The sequence below is a fragment of the Diuraphis noxia genome, unplaced genomic scaffold (genome assembly GCF_037042655.1).
Source record: "Diuraphis noxia isolate RWA-SAM2 unplaced genomic scaffold, SU_Dnox_SAM2 contig0005, whole genome shotgun sequence".
In the NCBI taxonomy this organism is placed as follows: domain Eukaryota; kingdom Metazoa; phylum Arthropoda; class Insecta; order Hemiptera; family Aphididae; genus Diuraphis; species Diuraphis noxia.
In genome coordinates this window covers 4,354,454-4,371,350 of record NW_028301715.1, presented here as the reverse complement: position 1 = coordinate 4,371,350, position 16,897 = coordinate 4,354,454, and the positions used below count along the sequence as shown (strand labels likewise).

Genomic DNA, 16,897 nt, shown 5'->3' with positions numbered 1-16,897 from the left:
CGTCATTCGATCAGTGCCACCACCACAATGTTTAGAATAATCGGCACAGGGAACATACTAGTTCTCCCGGGAGAACTTACTGGAACTGGAGTATCACCATCGGATCATGGTCGCCGTTTAAATGTGTAATAATATTATTATTTTTGTTTACATTTTCGTCGGGACACTTTGGCAACCTTCTCTGGCGGCTTCGGCGCAATGCTCGTTTCTCATTTTCATTATCAACAATATCAACAATGTTATTAAATTATATTTGTATTTACTATTTTGTTTTGAACATCGATCGGAGTTTTTAACTGCATCTCTAGCGTCGGTATAGCGCTGTCGGATCGGCTATTTCAGCTATCTACATCGCCACTGCTCATTACTCATTAAGAAGTCGACACTCGATAGTGTCTGAGTGTCTTGACTACTGTTCGGTGGACGTTTGAGTTGAGACGTTCATTTTTAAATTTTTGCCGCTGCCCGTATCCGTCCAATTGCTACTGAATAATTATTCAGCATATTTGTATGAAGAAACTCCTGGACTTTGATCAAGCATCGGGCATTTTTGTTTCTCAAAAAAGCCATTTACTTTTTCCGTTGTTCCGGCGGCGTCGAATCGATTTGATTCGGTGTGGTGGTCATTTCTTTGTTTCTACTTCGGAAAAAAAGTTGTTCTATGTAAGTATATAATTTTGAATCGATGGGTCCTTGATTAGCGGTGCAACGTAGAATTTTTTTGTTTTGGTACTAAAACAGTGAACGATGTCGATAGACATTCAGCCGCCATTTTGGGTGCGATCACATGACCTCTCAACTCGCCCCCTCACTCGACCCTTAACCCCACTCACCCTTTGACAGAGCTTATCTTTTTATTTTTAGTTTTCTTGCCTTTTCCCTTGTTAGACGTTTCAATTTTAATTTATATCCCATGTTGCATCATTCAAAGTGTAAGTATAACATTTCCTTCATAAACTAAAATAAATACTTAACGGTGATTGGGTGAGAGGTTTTGCAGGAATTGTGCTGTGTTATTTGCATGTTAAAATTATAACCTGTTCAATTAGACATGATTTCCAATTGATATACAGTATTGATTTGGACTTTTGGAAACAATGCGTCTACCATGTAAAAAATTAATAATTTTTTCATAGATCTTGTAATTATTCATTTTTTCAAAGTTATAAGACCATTTGTTAATTAAACATAAAACACTTATTGACAATATAGTAGGGATCGCCAATTTTGCCGATTTCATTGTTGTATGTTGCTTCTGTTGTATTTACAAAAACTTAAATTTTAATTTTTTTTTTCATTTATATTTATAGAATAAACTTTTTCATTATATATTATATATAAGTCTATAGAATACAGATTAACAAACAAAAATATATATAATATATATTATAGGTATATAATATATTATAGTATAAAAAATTATAAAATGTATTTATAAATATTTTGGCTCTTGATGTCATTGCATTTATACACAAGGCTCACGAACAAATTATTGATGTTGGCCATCTGTGCAATATAGTATTACAACTATTTAGGTACTCAATATAATATTATCTCTAACGTTATTATAATCATTATCATAATTTTTGTTATACCTTTATAAGGTATCACTAAATACTATATAATAAAAATTATGAAATTTTCAATACTATTTAACTCATGCACAAAGAAACAAATTGTTTTGATAAATATCAGTGTTGAAAATTTTCAATATTTGTAAATTTATTCGTTTATAACAAAAAAAATACTTAGGTATATTTAATGATAGTTATAGCCTTATAGGTAATTGATTTATGCACTGTTCCCTTAATTTATACCCTAGGTATTCTCTATAAGTTTGGAAAACCTGCATAGCTTTATAATGGTAGGACCACTGCACGTATTTGCGGGAATCAACAACAGTCATTGAAACTGCACATGTGCGAAGCGTGTCATGTTTTCGCCAGATTTTTCAAATACTGTATAGTGCTTATGTTGGAGATATTTCACAAGAAAATTCACCAAAGCTGCTCACCACACCCTCCAAACTTTTTCTTTTAATAATGAATTCATTAATTTGTTTGTTCTAATTCTTATAATTTTTAAATATACTTGTGGACCATATTTTCAAACCCTTGAAATTTTTTGTTCTTTTTAATAAATGTAATTTAGCGATAAACTTTTGTTTTTATCCATTAATCATAGTAAATTGCAGTAATCATATCACTAATAAGTAGGTTGGCTTTTACTACTAATTGTCACAGACTTCTATAATAACTAGATAAGTAACTCTGTGCATTAGTTGAAGCCGGGTTCCGCCATTTTCTCGGTTGGCAAATAGTATGCAATATTATATATGTATTTATGGTAAATATTAATTGATGTTGTATTGTATTTTATTATTTCTAGACTTGTTGTTTGTAACAAAAAAAAATTATTTTATATAGATCATTTTGTCATTATTGTTATATATCACCTTTAAAAAAATTTATAATTTCATTTATTCCTTATACATTTTGTATATGCCAACCAATGTTTTGCCAACCGAAAAGATGTCGGTCATCCCCGTGCGAGCTTCACTGATAACAATGTAAATATTATAAGAGTTACTTATCTAGTAAGTATAGAAGTCTGTGCTAATTGTTGGTCGCATATCTGACTGCAATTACCTTTAACCAATAGAAACGTATATTTTGTATTTTTCCTCATATTTTTTTCATGCTTGAATAATTGTAATAAACACGATAAAGCAGCTAGTATAAATAGGAGTAGGCATAAATGCAGCTAAGGAAGAAGACCTTGCGTCCAAAGTAGAAATAATAAATCTCAGAACTATGTGTTTGGTATTGTTAATTCTTCTACAATGTAAACTCTAGTTACGCACATGGATTGGGATTAAGCCTACTCCAGTTTATGTATGATTATTTATGTCATCTTGAAAACAATCCTAAAAACTTCACTAACTTGGACCATTTTTATGAATTATATATATTATTAGGTTAATATAAATTACTAATTTATTTAATTAATCGACGTCAGTCGGCATTTACATATTGGTGATATAACAGTTAATGAAGAAAAAATTTTTAAATTGTATACATGTAAAATTATAGATAGGTAACATCGGAGGTAACATAGATAGTATATTAAATTTAACATAATAATAACTTAATAATTAACATAATTAAAAAATAGCTATGAAGTTAACAGCATTCTAATTTTTAACGTGGCAATAAAACTAAGATACAAAGAAATATAATTTTGTACAAAATGAAATGCAGTTTTAGGAGGTGGAGCATTCTATGTATAGGATGGTTGTGGTTGTAGTTTGTATGGTGAGAGGGGATGTAATGTAGGGAGTGGTTTCTGGTTGGATAGACAGGAATACGAAAAGAAATGGAAGAAAGTAGAATCGGGGGCATCCATAGAGCCATTAAGTAAAGATGAGATAGAGTGGATGTCTGCATCAAAACGATGAGAGGAAAGAATAGAAACATTTAAGGATGAACTAATAGAATTATAGTCGTGAAAAGGGTGAGAAATATTTAGAACACACACTAATGTTTTCAAATTATCATAGACCCCATATCTTTCAAATTTATTGTCATATACTTATTATCTTTATATTGTTTGTCTGTGCATGTTAAGTACATGATTATTTCTCTGTCTAAAACTAATTTTTTTCTTATGTTTATGGTTCATGCTTACAGTATACACAAAGTTTATTAATTCTAAAACTATTTTTTCTAATTACATTTTGATATTCAACATTTTCAGAAAAAAATGTTGGTAAGTATTTAATGGGGGTTAACGGGTTGTCATTTGAAAAACAGAAGTTAGTAACTATGCAGAATACTCCTTAGTACCTACCAATCTAATATAAACAAGTATGAAATTCAAAAATTAATTCTAAGGATAAAATTAGATAAAACCTACCTACTTATTTAAAAATTCTTAAAATCAGATTTTGAATAATTGCAATTTTGAAGAATTAGAAGAGGGTGAACATGCTTGGTGATTTACTCTGTATAAGTATTAATGCCCAATTTTGAATTTTATAGACTTAATAGGTTGTACTACTAGATATTTACAGATAAACATATTACATGCAATGTATATTAATACACATTGTTTATTGATAGGATAATTAAAGTTTTAGATTTTGAGTGTGAACCAATAAATTAATTTTCTTAACAATAAAGTGTTTTTTTTGTCTATGATGAGATTTTATATAGGAGAATAAATTATTTGTTTTCAAAATAGTTGAGGAAACAAAAACATGAAATTGTACTATACACCAGCCTCTTATTTTTTTTAAGCTTGGGGATACCTAGATGTTGTTAAGTGTAACTCATATTACTGTTATAAATGTGTTAAATTTTAGTTCAATCATAAATTATTACATACCTACAAAAATACACAATTATGAGAGGAGATGGTTTGTTAGCATATATTCTAGGATATTTTATTATACTGTATTTATTATATTCCTGGTTTTAATTTATTTTTCTATGATTAGGGTTAAGATATTTATGACCTTAAAAACATTACAAAATGTATGCAAATATGCTCAATAAATATCAAAATATGTCGTAGGAAAATTAAATACCTATGTGGTTCTAAAATTGTATTACTAATTAAAAATGTTTTCTAAATTGATATACAACTTTTTTTATAAATTTAAATTTAAATAGGTACACTAAACTATAAGATTGATAATATGCGAGTCATTAAAAATATAAATACCTACTTACAATAATTTAATATAGAATTTTGTTTTTACTCCAAAGATATGAACAGGTTAGGTTAGGTTAGATACAAACAATGCTGAATATCCATTACCCGTGGGTCGTGGAACATCATACACTAAAACTAAAAAGATTTTGTAATGTAATTCATGTCCTATAGGCAACGCCACTCTATTGCGATTATCGGTTGTAAACACGAAATAATACGCCTAGAGTAAGTTAAGTTGTAGAGTTATAGTAAAGATAAGTTAATAACTTATTAACATAAACTACTATTTTATATGTTCTTGTTTATGTTTGTTATGAAACCAACAATGCCTACCTATGTGTTTATATCGAGGTTTATATTATACTATCTGAATCCATGCACTTCGTAGCCTGTTAAAAATCCTACCTCTTTTATGGCTCAAACTGTGGGTTAAATTTGTTTCCTGTGATTATGCTAGCAGTATATTTTTTATATTTTTATACATATAGATAGATAACGATTAAAATATATTAAGTAATAATTTTATAACGATATTCAATTTAGTATATCATTATGTACATTTATTTGTTGTATCGAGAAAAGTCTGACTATTCGAGTATTTGGATACAAAATATTTTTTGTTCTTCCTTCTGATACGTACACAAATAAATCAAAAGGTTTTCTGACAAATGAACATCCCACATATAGCTGTCCATGTGAGAAACGTGGATTTTCTAAATTCAATCCACACACTTCTGGCGATCGTCCTTGTGTTTTATTGATGGTCATTGCAAAGGTGAGTCGCGCCGTACTCTCCAAAAGTTTGAATTTGAAAGACATATCTTAACATATAATGGATTCCACGAAAATAAAAAAGTCTTAAGACTGCAACTATACAGCATATTATTGTAGGAAAGTATTGTAAACCTTAAAAAAAAAATAAGGCATGTGATTCAAAATCTCCCTCCTAATCTTTTAATACAGATAGAAACACAGTATTGGTATAATGATGTAAAGTTTTCACCAAATGTATTATACCTACATAGGCATCGTGTGTTAAACAATGAAGGTCATTTAAAATATTTCTAACTCATGACTGAATTTCATTTGTAATCTTAACTGTCTAAATGACTTAAAATTAAAGTTATGTTCAAACAAAAATGTTTGCACATGTGCAGTGAATAAACATTTTTTTTTGATTTATATTTTAGATTCTGAACGAAGTGATGAATGTATTGATTTTACAATGATGTGTTCTTTTTTTTTTTGTCTATGTACAGGGTACAGCATAACTAGTCAAAATAATGCTTTAATTTCAAACTTTGGGGGTGGTTTCCGATGTAAAAGTGAATATCCTTGGTGCATTATACAGGTCAAAAGTTAAAATTTTCCAACAGTTTTCAAAAAAATAGAGAAAAACAAAAAAAAAATGACAGCAAAACGGGAATTTATACGCAAAATTAATAACCATCAATAATTACTGTAAATACTTGAAATTTTAACCAAATGTTTATGTTAGTGTAATATATTTACAGTTTAATTTTCAAAAATTTTTGACTTTTTTTGAGTTATTTATAGACCACTGAAATATTCGATTTTTTTGAGAATTTTTTTTTTAAGTGTGTAAAAATAATGTTGGATGTCCAAAAAACTTGAAAATGTAATATAAGGTTTCTTATGAGTTGTTCTTATTGTAGCTAAAAAAAATGTTAGTCACAATTTTTTTTTATAAGTGTTTCTAGTTCAAATTTTTACGAAATCTGTCGAAAACGGGAAAATTTGCAAGTAATTTTGATGTTGAAAAATCATAAAATTTTTTCTGTTTATAACTAAGGATTAAAAATACAACATTAAATTTTTCTTAAGTTTTTCTTCTAGTAGCTCTAGAGAAAACTCGAAGCATCATTATTGGAAAAATTTTAAGTGCATTTGAATATTAAATTTTTACGAAATAGCATAACGTTATTGATTTATCCTGAAATGATTTTAAATATTTGTTATTCAAAAAGTATAAGTGGTAGATACTTGTAAATTTTACCAGTTATTTAGATTGGCATTTTCTTTACATGATTAAATTTTCAAAATATTTTGACTTTTTTTGAGATATTTGTAGACAACTGAAATTTTAAATTTTTCTGAACATTTTTGTTTTAAGTGTCGATAAATTTTTTTTGGCCCAATCAAAATACTTGAAAATTTAATACAAAGTTTCTCATAAGTTATTCTTATAGTGATTAAAAAATTATAAAAATACATAGGCACAATTTTTTTTTATTAACATTTGAAGTTCAAATATTGACAAAAATTCGTCAAAACCATGAATATTTGCAAATTATTTTGAAGTTGAAAAATCATAAAAATGTTTGTGTTCATAACTAAGGAATAAAAATACAACACTAAGTTTTACTTCAAGTAGCTATAGAGAAAACTCGAAGCATCATTATAGGAAAAATGTTTTGAGCGTTTGAGTTTTACATTTTTATGAAATCGCGTAACAATAACGATTTATCCTCAAACCAGGTATTGAGGTATATGTATATTTATGATAATATAAGGTATTATGAATTATGATAACTACATGCAATGTTTTTGTAAAAATTGATTAACCATGCCTTATGCATAATGTGTCCTAATTGAAAAATAAAATTTGTTTCAAAATAGAATATATAACAACATTTAAATATAATATATTATCCTATACTGACAAATCATCTCCGTTCAGAATTGTTTTTCGTATACAATGATACCTATCATTGCATTCAAATTTAACCTACCCTAGTCAGAGGTCCACCCCACCCCCTAATGTACAGCAGAGCAACATCCACTTACTCGCTTTTTTTTTTTAGTTAGAATTTAAATAAAATTAATTTTATTCACTTAACTTTGACATTTTTTTCTATCTTAAAAATATTGACTTATTGAGAGTGTGTTAAAGTTCTGATCAATTTATGAATGTTGTATTTATTGTATTTTTTATTAGTCACTATAAATATCCATATGATTTTGTTTGATTTTTACAAAAGTTATGAGTGGTTTACAAAATTTCTTTTTAAAAATAAAAAATACTTTTATTATTAAATCCTTTATGCAATAAAAAAAAAAACCATAAAATACTGGGTCAAGCGTTCTTGACTTCTTGTGTTACCTTAATGGTTATTTTTATGGTTGAACACTTGACATGTATATATATATTTTGTGTAATAGGTTATTGGCTGCAAGTGATAGCATTAGATATTTATTTTGAATTACCTTTATCTATTTATATAATTATAGGTATACATTGATTCCTTCTTCCTAAGCTTATAGCAGTTCATTCAGGACCATCGCCGCTTCTAAAATGCCTTTCCACCGTTCTATCTAATGCCTTTCCCATATCTAACAATGGGGTGAAATTTTTTAGGTCATTTTCTATTCTATCATTCCATCTCTGTATTGATTTACTTTATCTATATTTATTTATATAAAAATAGATTTTTGTTTGATATAAATTCAAAAACTACCGGTATCGTTGTCAATATAAGATAAATCAAGAGATTCCTGTTGGATAGTGAAGTTGGATAATATATCAGATTAGAGCTATTGTTTTATAAAATAATTCATCAATTTCAGTTTAATTGATGAAATTTATTAATTTTCTAAATATTTCTGATTGTTTCTGATAATTTCTGTCTGATGTATATTTCATTGTGCCTACTGACAGCATTTGAGAAGCATTTGCTTGGCCATAGTAAGTTTCTATAAGTTTCTGTAAGTTGGCATGGGGATCTTCCGTGATTAGTTTTAAATATTTGTTAATGATGACTACCTAGTTAAGTCTACTTGTTTTAATAGCAAAATGTTTATGAATTTATATTGCATCTAATAATTTTTAAAACAAAATTAAGTAATATTCTTAGACCTCAATTCTCAGTATTGATTATTTAAAGTAGAATAACTCAAAAATGTTTTATTAAAATTTTGATTACAATATTTAAATATTTTCAGAAAAGCCATCTGATACACAAATCAATTTTGATATCACTGCAAGATACTCCTTTAATGTTGTGAAAAAACTAATTTATCAAAAATACCTTCTTAAACTAGGTATACTTAAAAAATTCCAAAAATCATAATTTAAACATACAAATAGAGAGAGATCATGCTTAAAAAAATATTTTGGCCACATTTATTTTATTTTTATTTTTTTAAAGCTTCTGCGTTTAAGGTCATTGGCTGCAATAATTTTACAAGGTTTACATCATACTTTAAAATACAATAATATTAGGTAGTTAATTATAGTTACAAGTTATACAAGAGTCATTTTTTAGGTCTTCATTATAAAGAAAATTGTTTTATCTATGTTGTCTGGATGAAGGGCTTCTGAGAGAATATTTGGTACTCCTGCTTTCCGTTTATCCAATTCATATGAGAAGCATTCTATTATTATGTGTTTAATAATTAGAGGCAGGGCCGGCTCTAGACAAAATGTATACATAGACAAAATACAAATTTGCTGCACTCGTTTTTGTAGACAAAATATTATCCTAAATACCTAGATATGTGATCTTGAAAATTTTTTTTTTCATTGAAATTTTCTGAAAATGTTCAGTTAGCTACATTGAAAATTTTCAATTACTGAAATTTGCGGCAAAAAATTTGTATCAGGACATTTTTAATTAATAAAATACACTAAACAGTTTTTATTTTTTTTTAAGTAAAATGTATTAAACAGTTAGTATTTTTATTTTTTTAAGTAAGTTGGTAAGTTTTTATGTTTTTGGGGTACAATTAACAAATTGTCTGTAATTAAAAAATCTAAGTGAAAAACATTTTTCAAAATTTTCAGAATTATTGAAAATCTTCATGGAAATGTACAGCTCTAAATACCTAACTGAAGAAATGCCGCCACAGGCATAAGCTTGTGTTACCTGCACTTTCCGCCGAACCGGAGGTATACCACAACTTTCACATATAGGTTGGATTTCCCTCTTCATCAAATATTGGTGGATTAATGGTGTGTGTCTGATTCGTATTTCTATTGGGAACAAAGCCTGTAGTCATATGTTGTTCCAAATTGTTTGTGTCATAGTGTCATGTAGCCATATTATGTTCTTAAAAATTATTCGTGTCATAGATTTATTGTTATGTTAGATAAAATAATTTAGTTTTATAGTTTCTGAAGATGTTATTGCTTGGCGCTTTTTTTCATTGACTTTTATGTTTCCCGTGAGTTGATTGTGACTGGGGATCCATTTCAAGATGATTGAATAGCCGGAATTGGTAAGGTTGTGTAGTTGATTTTGTATTTTTCTGGCGATATCATTAGGGATGGAGAAGTTAAAAGTTTTAAGTTTAAATACTCCCTATAGTACTTAATGAGTCTCTTAGAATTACTGCTTTAAGAATATGTGTGTTAATGAGTTCCAAAGCGTATGAAATTGCCACTTAGCTGTGTATATAGAGCAAAAATTAGGAAATCTCAGCATGGAGATATGATCTTGGAAACTATAGATCAGCAGTTTTCACTAGGATTTTAGAAAGGGCCATATATAATTTTTGAATATCACTAGTGGTACACTTATATTATTATAATTATTATTTTTTTGTTATATTTATTTTAATTTGTGCAGTCTGTATAAAATATTTTTACAATAAGCACAATAAATAAAGGGTCACATAAGAGAGCTTGGTTTGCTTGATTGGAAGAACTGTTCAATAACAGTACTTAATGCTTATATTTTTAGTGATAATAATTAACAATATAAAAATGTACAACTGTTTACTGAGTGAAGAATAGTAAAAAGTGATTGAAGTTGAAAGTTTTATGATATATCGATAATACAATCCATACCTATCTTAAATACATACGCATAATTTTTTACAAGTGGTTGAAGTTAATTTTGATTAAATTCATGAAAACATGAAAATTTGAATTTATGTAGTTAAAAATGGATAGATATAACTCAATATTTTAATTGCTCATGCTTTTGGACTTAATACAATGCTCTTCATAAGTTAGTATATGACGAGGTATATGAGGATATACATATAGAGTGTCCTGTGAGGATCTATCCATTGCAATATCTCCCGAAATAATGGAGATATCAAAATTCTGGGTTTGTAATAAGAATCACAAGGATAAGAACTACCTACAATAATTTCATATTTTAAGTTATTTTATTGTTTTAGTAAAAAAGTTTTAAAAAATACCTATATTTTTTTATTTAATTATTTCCAAAAAAATTGACTATAGCCATTTTGTAGAGTTTATTTTTCTGAAATCATAGATGTTTCAACATTTTATTTTTATTAATTTAATTTTTTAGTTTTGAGAAAAATTGCGAATTGTTGAACACTGTATTACTGTAATGTTATCAAACATGTGACCCAAGCGTCGCTCGCATTCTCGTACAACCTGTCGCACACTTTCAGTGTGCCTAGTTATAATCATATTTTATGTATTCAACACTAGAAAAAATATTAAAAATAAGGAAAATACAATTTTGAAACGTCAATGTTCTTAGAAAAATAAACTACGAAATGGCTATCTTTGATTTTTTTTAGAAATAATTAAATTAAATATTTATTATTTTAATTTTTTACTTAAACATTAGGTAAAATAAATTTAAAAATGGGATGATTTTAGTTCTTATCCCTATAAGTCTTATTACAAAACCAGAATTAAATATCTCCATTATTTCATGAGATATCGCAATGGGTAAATCTTCGCGGGACACCTGTATACTTCGTCATCCTCAAGATCCTTGGAATAGTGTAGCTAATGGTTGGTAACATTTTTTTTTTTTTAACCAGATGAGTAGGTCCAGAGATTTCTCTGAATAAACAAACAAACAATTTTTTTTTTTTTATTATTGACTAATAATTAGTACCTATTATTTTTACATAAATTTGCCGCATTACATACTTCTAATATGTATAAAACAAATTTGTGTAATGGGTATAGAATTCTTTTAATAATAGCTAGTAATATAGGTATCCATTATGTACATGAAATAATATAATTCTGTACAACATATTCAATTGTTTTAAGAAAAAATAAGTTCAACTTATCTTATTAATTATTACTAATATATATATTTAATAAAATATCCTTAAAAATGTTGGCTGACAGATCGTTTCTGCTCAGAATTATTTTTCATTGAAAATAAAACTATTTATTTGAATTCAAATTTAACTTATCCATAACAGTGACCAACTCAATGATAACTGATGAGATTCACTACTTTAAAATAGAGAAACTTCTCGGTTAAGTATGTTATTGAAAATCTTTATCTTAATTTAAATTAGACCAGTTAATACTTTTTAACCTAATCTAACCTAACCCTATCTCGTTAATCTTATTTTTAATTTTATTGCTTACTATTTCTTAAATTAACATGAAATTTATGTTAAGTCTCGTGTTAAGTATAGTTAATATAAACTATTGTTTTATATCATTAAAGATACTTTTATAATAGGTATTTATGAATATTTTATCAACAAATAGTAAATGTTTTAGGGTTGAATACAATCATGTAATACAACTTTAAAAGTATATATTTTTATTTATGATTTACAGAAATAAAATTATGGGTAGTCCACCAAGAGAATGGGAACACAGTGAGGACATTTTGGAAGCAGAACAATTATTCACTAATTATTTAGAAAGAAATAATATAAATATTATAGGTGAGAATAGCTAGTTTATACAGTCAATTCGCGATAACTCAAAGTTGAATGAGGATAAAAATTCCCTTTGAGATATCTAACTGATTAACAGGGTAGTAAAAACAATTAAGCTATCAAGTTTTCCGAATTATCCAGGTTTAAGTTGCAGCGACTTGACTGTATTTTATATTTTAATTACAGTAACTATTATTACCATCGTGGTATAGATGTACCCGATATTTTGGCTGCTGGCCTAAGAATTACTTCACACATTTTTCCTTTAGCTCCACCAGTACCACTAGCGATTCCAATAGAAGAATTATATGCAGAAGATCCAGTATCTGATGCAGTTGATGAAGATGATGAAGATTATGAAAATTATGCAGATTATTCAGATTATGTAGATGGAGATGATGAAGTTTATGAAGTTAGTATATGTCTTGTCGTATTATTACCTTATATTCAATATGTGTTATGCATAATATAAAAAATGAAGTCTATTAAGTAATAAATTTAGTTTTATATTTATATAGGTAGTCTTAACTATTAAAATGTCATAAATTTAGTTTTAAAAATAATATATATATTTGATATTAGGTATTTTCAATTTTTGTTATTAATTTGTTAATTAATTTTCATAACAAATCATTAATTTTTATTCAGGGTTCTCCTTCATCAAGTATTATCTTAGTGTCAAGTCATCAAGCAATGCAAAGATCCGGAAGATTTTCAGATTCATATGATTCAGATGCAGATTCCATAATGGGATTTCCTATAGACCCTCCAGCAGGATCTCCAGTAGGATTTCCTATAGAATCACCAATGGATTCTCTAGCAACATCTCCAGAAACTTCTCCTGAATCATCTGTAATGGGATCTCCGGTTGGATCTCGAGCTACATCTCCTATTAGGTGTCCTGCAACAACTTCAGCTTCAACTTCTTTAAAACGAAATTATGACGGTAAAATACATATCTTCTTAAAAAAATTGTATTCTAATATATTTTTTTTTTATTTTACAATACTGCACAAACCCTTTAATAACATGAATATGAAAAATATTATTTTGCTTTATGATAAAGAGGCTCATGTTATTAAATAATTACCTAATATAGAATCTTAATCATATTTATTTTAATTTCATTTAATTCCTAGGAAATTCAAAAACAGAAGATGAAGCGTTTTCCTGTTCAATATGTTTAGATACTTTGACTAACACTGGTTTGCATAGACCTGCTTGTTTGAAATGTGGTCATATTTTTGGAGAGAATTGTTTACAAAGATGGATTAAGGTTAATAGCCTAGCTTAAATAGTAATTTTTTTTACACATGTTTATATTTTTATAATCTCGTTTATTAGACTGGATGTAATAGAGATGCAAAAAGATGTCCAACATGTAACAGAAGAGCAAATGTTAAAGATATTAGAGTTTTATATGCAAAAAATCTAATTGCAGTTGATACAGCTGAAGTAACTGCACTTGAACTTAAAGTGGAAAAAGTATGAATAGTTAATAAGTATAGTTATTAGTTATCATAATCAAAACAAAAATTTAGCTTTATTTGTTTTATATTAAATCATTTTACATGCATTAACCATTTTTCTTGTTTTGTGTTTTCTTAGGAAAATCGAGAGAAAAATTTAATGCATTTGGAAGCAGAAAAATGGAAAGTCAAAGCTACTTATTTAGATAACGAAGTAAAAAGATTAAAATCTATGGTGGATATAGATCTATTAAATAAACAAGCAGCTGGTCCTACATCATTACGACAATGTACAAAAAAAATTAATTTGTGCAAGAACTCTGGTTGTAGAGTTATGGCGTACAATAAATATAACATGATGTTGGTGAGTGTTTAAGTTAATTATATTTAAAAAAAAAGATCATCAAATTGAAGTATTATCAGGTAGTGTCACAACATTCTGAATCGTCATTGTTCAATTCACATGTGATCAGAAAATTGAATGGATCAACACTGGACGTTTCTAAAGATTGTATTTTTGCACACAAAAAGCAAATTCGTGATATGGCGTTTCATCCTTTTGAACATAATCTTTTGGCTTCTGTCAGTTTGGATAAATGCATCAATCTAACAGATGTAACTTGCAATCAGGTTGTTTCTTCTTTAGATGGTAAACATTAATTTTTGTATTATTAATTATTCGTCTCTGTATAATTTTCTAGTAATATTGTCTACATTTACAGTGAATGAACCACTGTGGTCATGTTGTTGGACTGGTGACAATACCAACATGTTGGTTGCTGGTGGTCAGATGGGTTCCTTATATTATATTGACCGCAGGTATATGAAATTGTTTAACGCTGATCAGTCTCGAAAACTTGGTTGTGTTTCTCTCATCTCCATCCCACCATCAACTTCTCGAGCTTTCATTTATGGTGGGTTCTTGAAAACCAGAATGGACTATTTATCTATGTTTGAACAAGAACCTGGCAAAGAAATGCATTGCTACACAGAGACTGAATTGCCATTAAAAGGACTCTGGACTAATACTTCTTATGACTACAATTCTAATCTCATTCTATCAACATCCAAACCTTATGGTCCCAACAAGTCTGTCAGACATATTGTGTCTAAAATAGCAGATTACAATACAGAAGGACCTGTAGTAACTCCGGTTGTCACTTTTTATGGTTAGTCACGACATTAAGTATTTTATTGTACTCCTTTGTCCTTTGTAATGTTTTACTTACAATATGTTTGTCTCATATATTTTTAATGCTTCCAGCCGGTGATAAGGCTACACATTTGTCCCGCTCATGTTTGGTGCCAACCACTGGTGCTTCCTATGAAGACACACTTGCTTGTAGTTTTGATGAAAAATCAAAAACCATCAAGGTATTTAATGTCAATCAGGGAACCAATCCTCACAATTTCCAAGTAAATGAAAACTTTTTGGATTTATGCCCCTTACCTGGTATGATGAATAGCGGTAGACGATTATTGGCTGGTTTGTCAGAAAATGCTGTTAATTTGTTCACTGTTTAGAAAAAAAAAAACAAAGATAAAATATTCCGTTTTGGTTTGTATATGCATTTATAACTTATAAATTTAAATTAAAGATTTTTTCCACGAGCAAAATAATTGTAGTGCATTTGGTTAGGTTAGTCTAGTCTTAACCTAACCTAGCCTAACCATTTGATTGAACATTGTGTTATCCTATATTGATATATTTTAAACTTAGTTTCCTATTTAGTAAGATTGATGTCTGTTGACATACAATATTATCTGTTTGCTTTTATTAATATTTTATTGTTATGATTTATTTGCCATTTAATTTTAGTTGTATAATTAATATTAAATTTCCAAAACTTATTTACTTGTATAGTTCTATGAATAAATAGTTGACAAAAAATAAAATAAAAATATAACATAATGTAAAAATATTATTAAATTATGATAATATTATCACTAGAGTATGGATTCTACTGCACTAAAGAATTATAGAAAAATCTTTTAAAATAAAGCTCTAAAATCCTTTAAATAATTTATTATTTAATTATTTAATCATTAATTTATAAATTGTCAAAAAACTTCATATTTATAAGTGAGATTTGCTCTTTGACAAAGCTGCTCGATTTCAATTTCATTTAAAAATTGAAGAATTAAATTAATTAGCACATTAATCACTTAAAGCTTAAAAGATTAAAAAAAAGTACAAGATCAAAAATTAAATAATAAAATTGTTCAGATTTATACTATGTTACATGAAACATGTTATAACTGTTTTGTTCTGAACCAAAAGAAAAAAAACTAAATCCCATCAAAATCCATACTCTAGACTTAATTATTTGTGTATAGTATTTTACTTGTATCATTTTAAGATTAAATCATCTTTACGATTTCATAATGTTGTTATGGTATTACGGATTTATAGAAGTTAAACTGCTTAAATGTCTATACTTACATGATTATTAAATGGTATCCCAGATTATTACCAATCAAAACAATTGTAAAATAATTTGAAATTGTTTTATTATAGTAATATATTACTAAATATTAAACGAATGACTTGTCAATCTATAAAATACATCTAATAAAGTGTAGCACTGTTTTTCTAATATACATCGGAAACTGATTGATCTGCAATCACTTTTCGTGAAAACTACATTTTTTCCTACACGAGCAGCTTCAAAAGCATTGGCTTAATTATAAGACCGATGGCCTATTAAAAGTAGAACAAGAATACCATTTCTGAAAGAGTCCGCAATACAGAATCTTTCACCCTTTGTACAAATACATCAAATCAACTTATACCAAATAAACTACCATTTTGCATTTACAATAAGAAATAATCTTAATTTAATAATTACTTAACACTCCACCTTCTGGATCACTGGTTGAGCCGCACTCATTGAATGTTACAAGATATCATCGTGTATTGATTTGTAAATAAGTCTCAAACTAAATGTAACAATAATGAATGTATATTTTATTCAACTCATTAAAAGATTAAAATATATCTTAGTTTGTGGTATCAGTACCTTGTTTGGTATTACTTACTAATTACATTTTGACTCTCTATAGGTTGTTTG

At 27.7% G+C, this 16,897-nt stretch overlaps 1 protein-coding gene across 4 annotated transcripts; it reads left to right on the top strand.

The window, feature by feature from the left end:
- The first annotated feature begins 111 nt into the window (after positions 1–111).
- On the top strand, positions 112–16,366 carry LOC149054771 (E3 ubiquitin-protein ligase rfwd3.S-like). Of its 4 annotated transcripts, none has more exons than XM_089229149.1 (11): positions 112–663; positions 9,521–9,625; positions 12,254–12,363; positions 12,627–12,769; positions 13,006–13,303; positions 13,497–13,633; positions 13,702–13,842; positions 13,966–14,190; positions 14,250–14,475; positions 14,549–14,995; positions 15,091–16,366. In XM_089229149.1, exons 3-11 carry the CDS (start codon positions 12,264–12,266, stop codon positions 15,348–15,350), a joined length of 1,977 nt encoding a protein of 658 aa, XP_089085275.1. In that variant the 5' UTR covers positions 112–663; positions 9,521–9,625; positions 12,254–12,263; the 3' UTR covers positions 15,351–16,366. The 4 variants fall into 4 exon arrangements, with proteins under 4 accessions (XP_089085275.1, XP_089085274.1, XP_089085273.1 ...); XM_089229148.1 differs by having other exon boundaries at positions 9,521–9,688; XM_089229147.1 differs by lacking the exon at positions 9,521–9,625 and having other exon boundaries at positions 113–663.
- Positions 16,367–16,897: the final 531 nt, after the last annotated feature.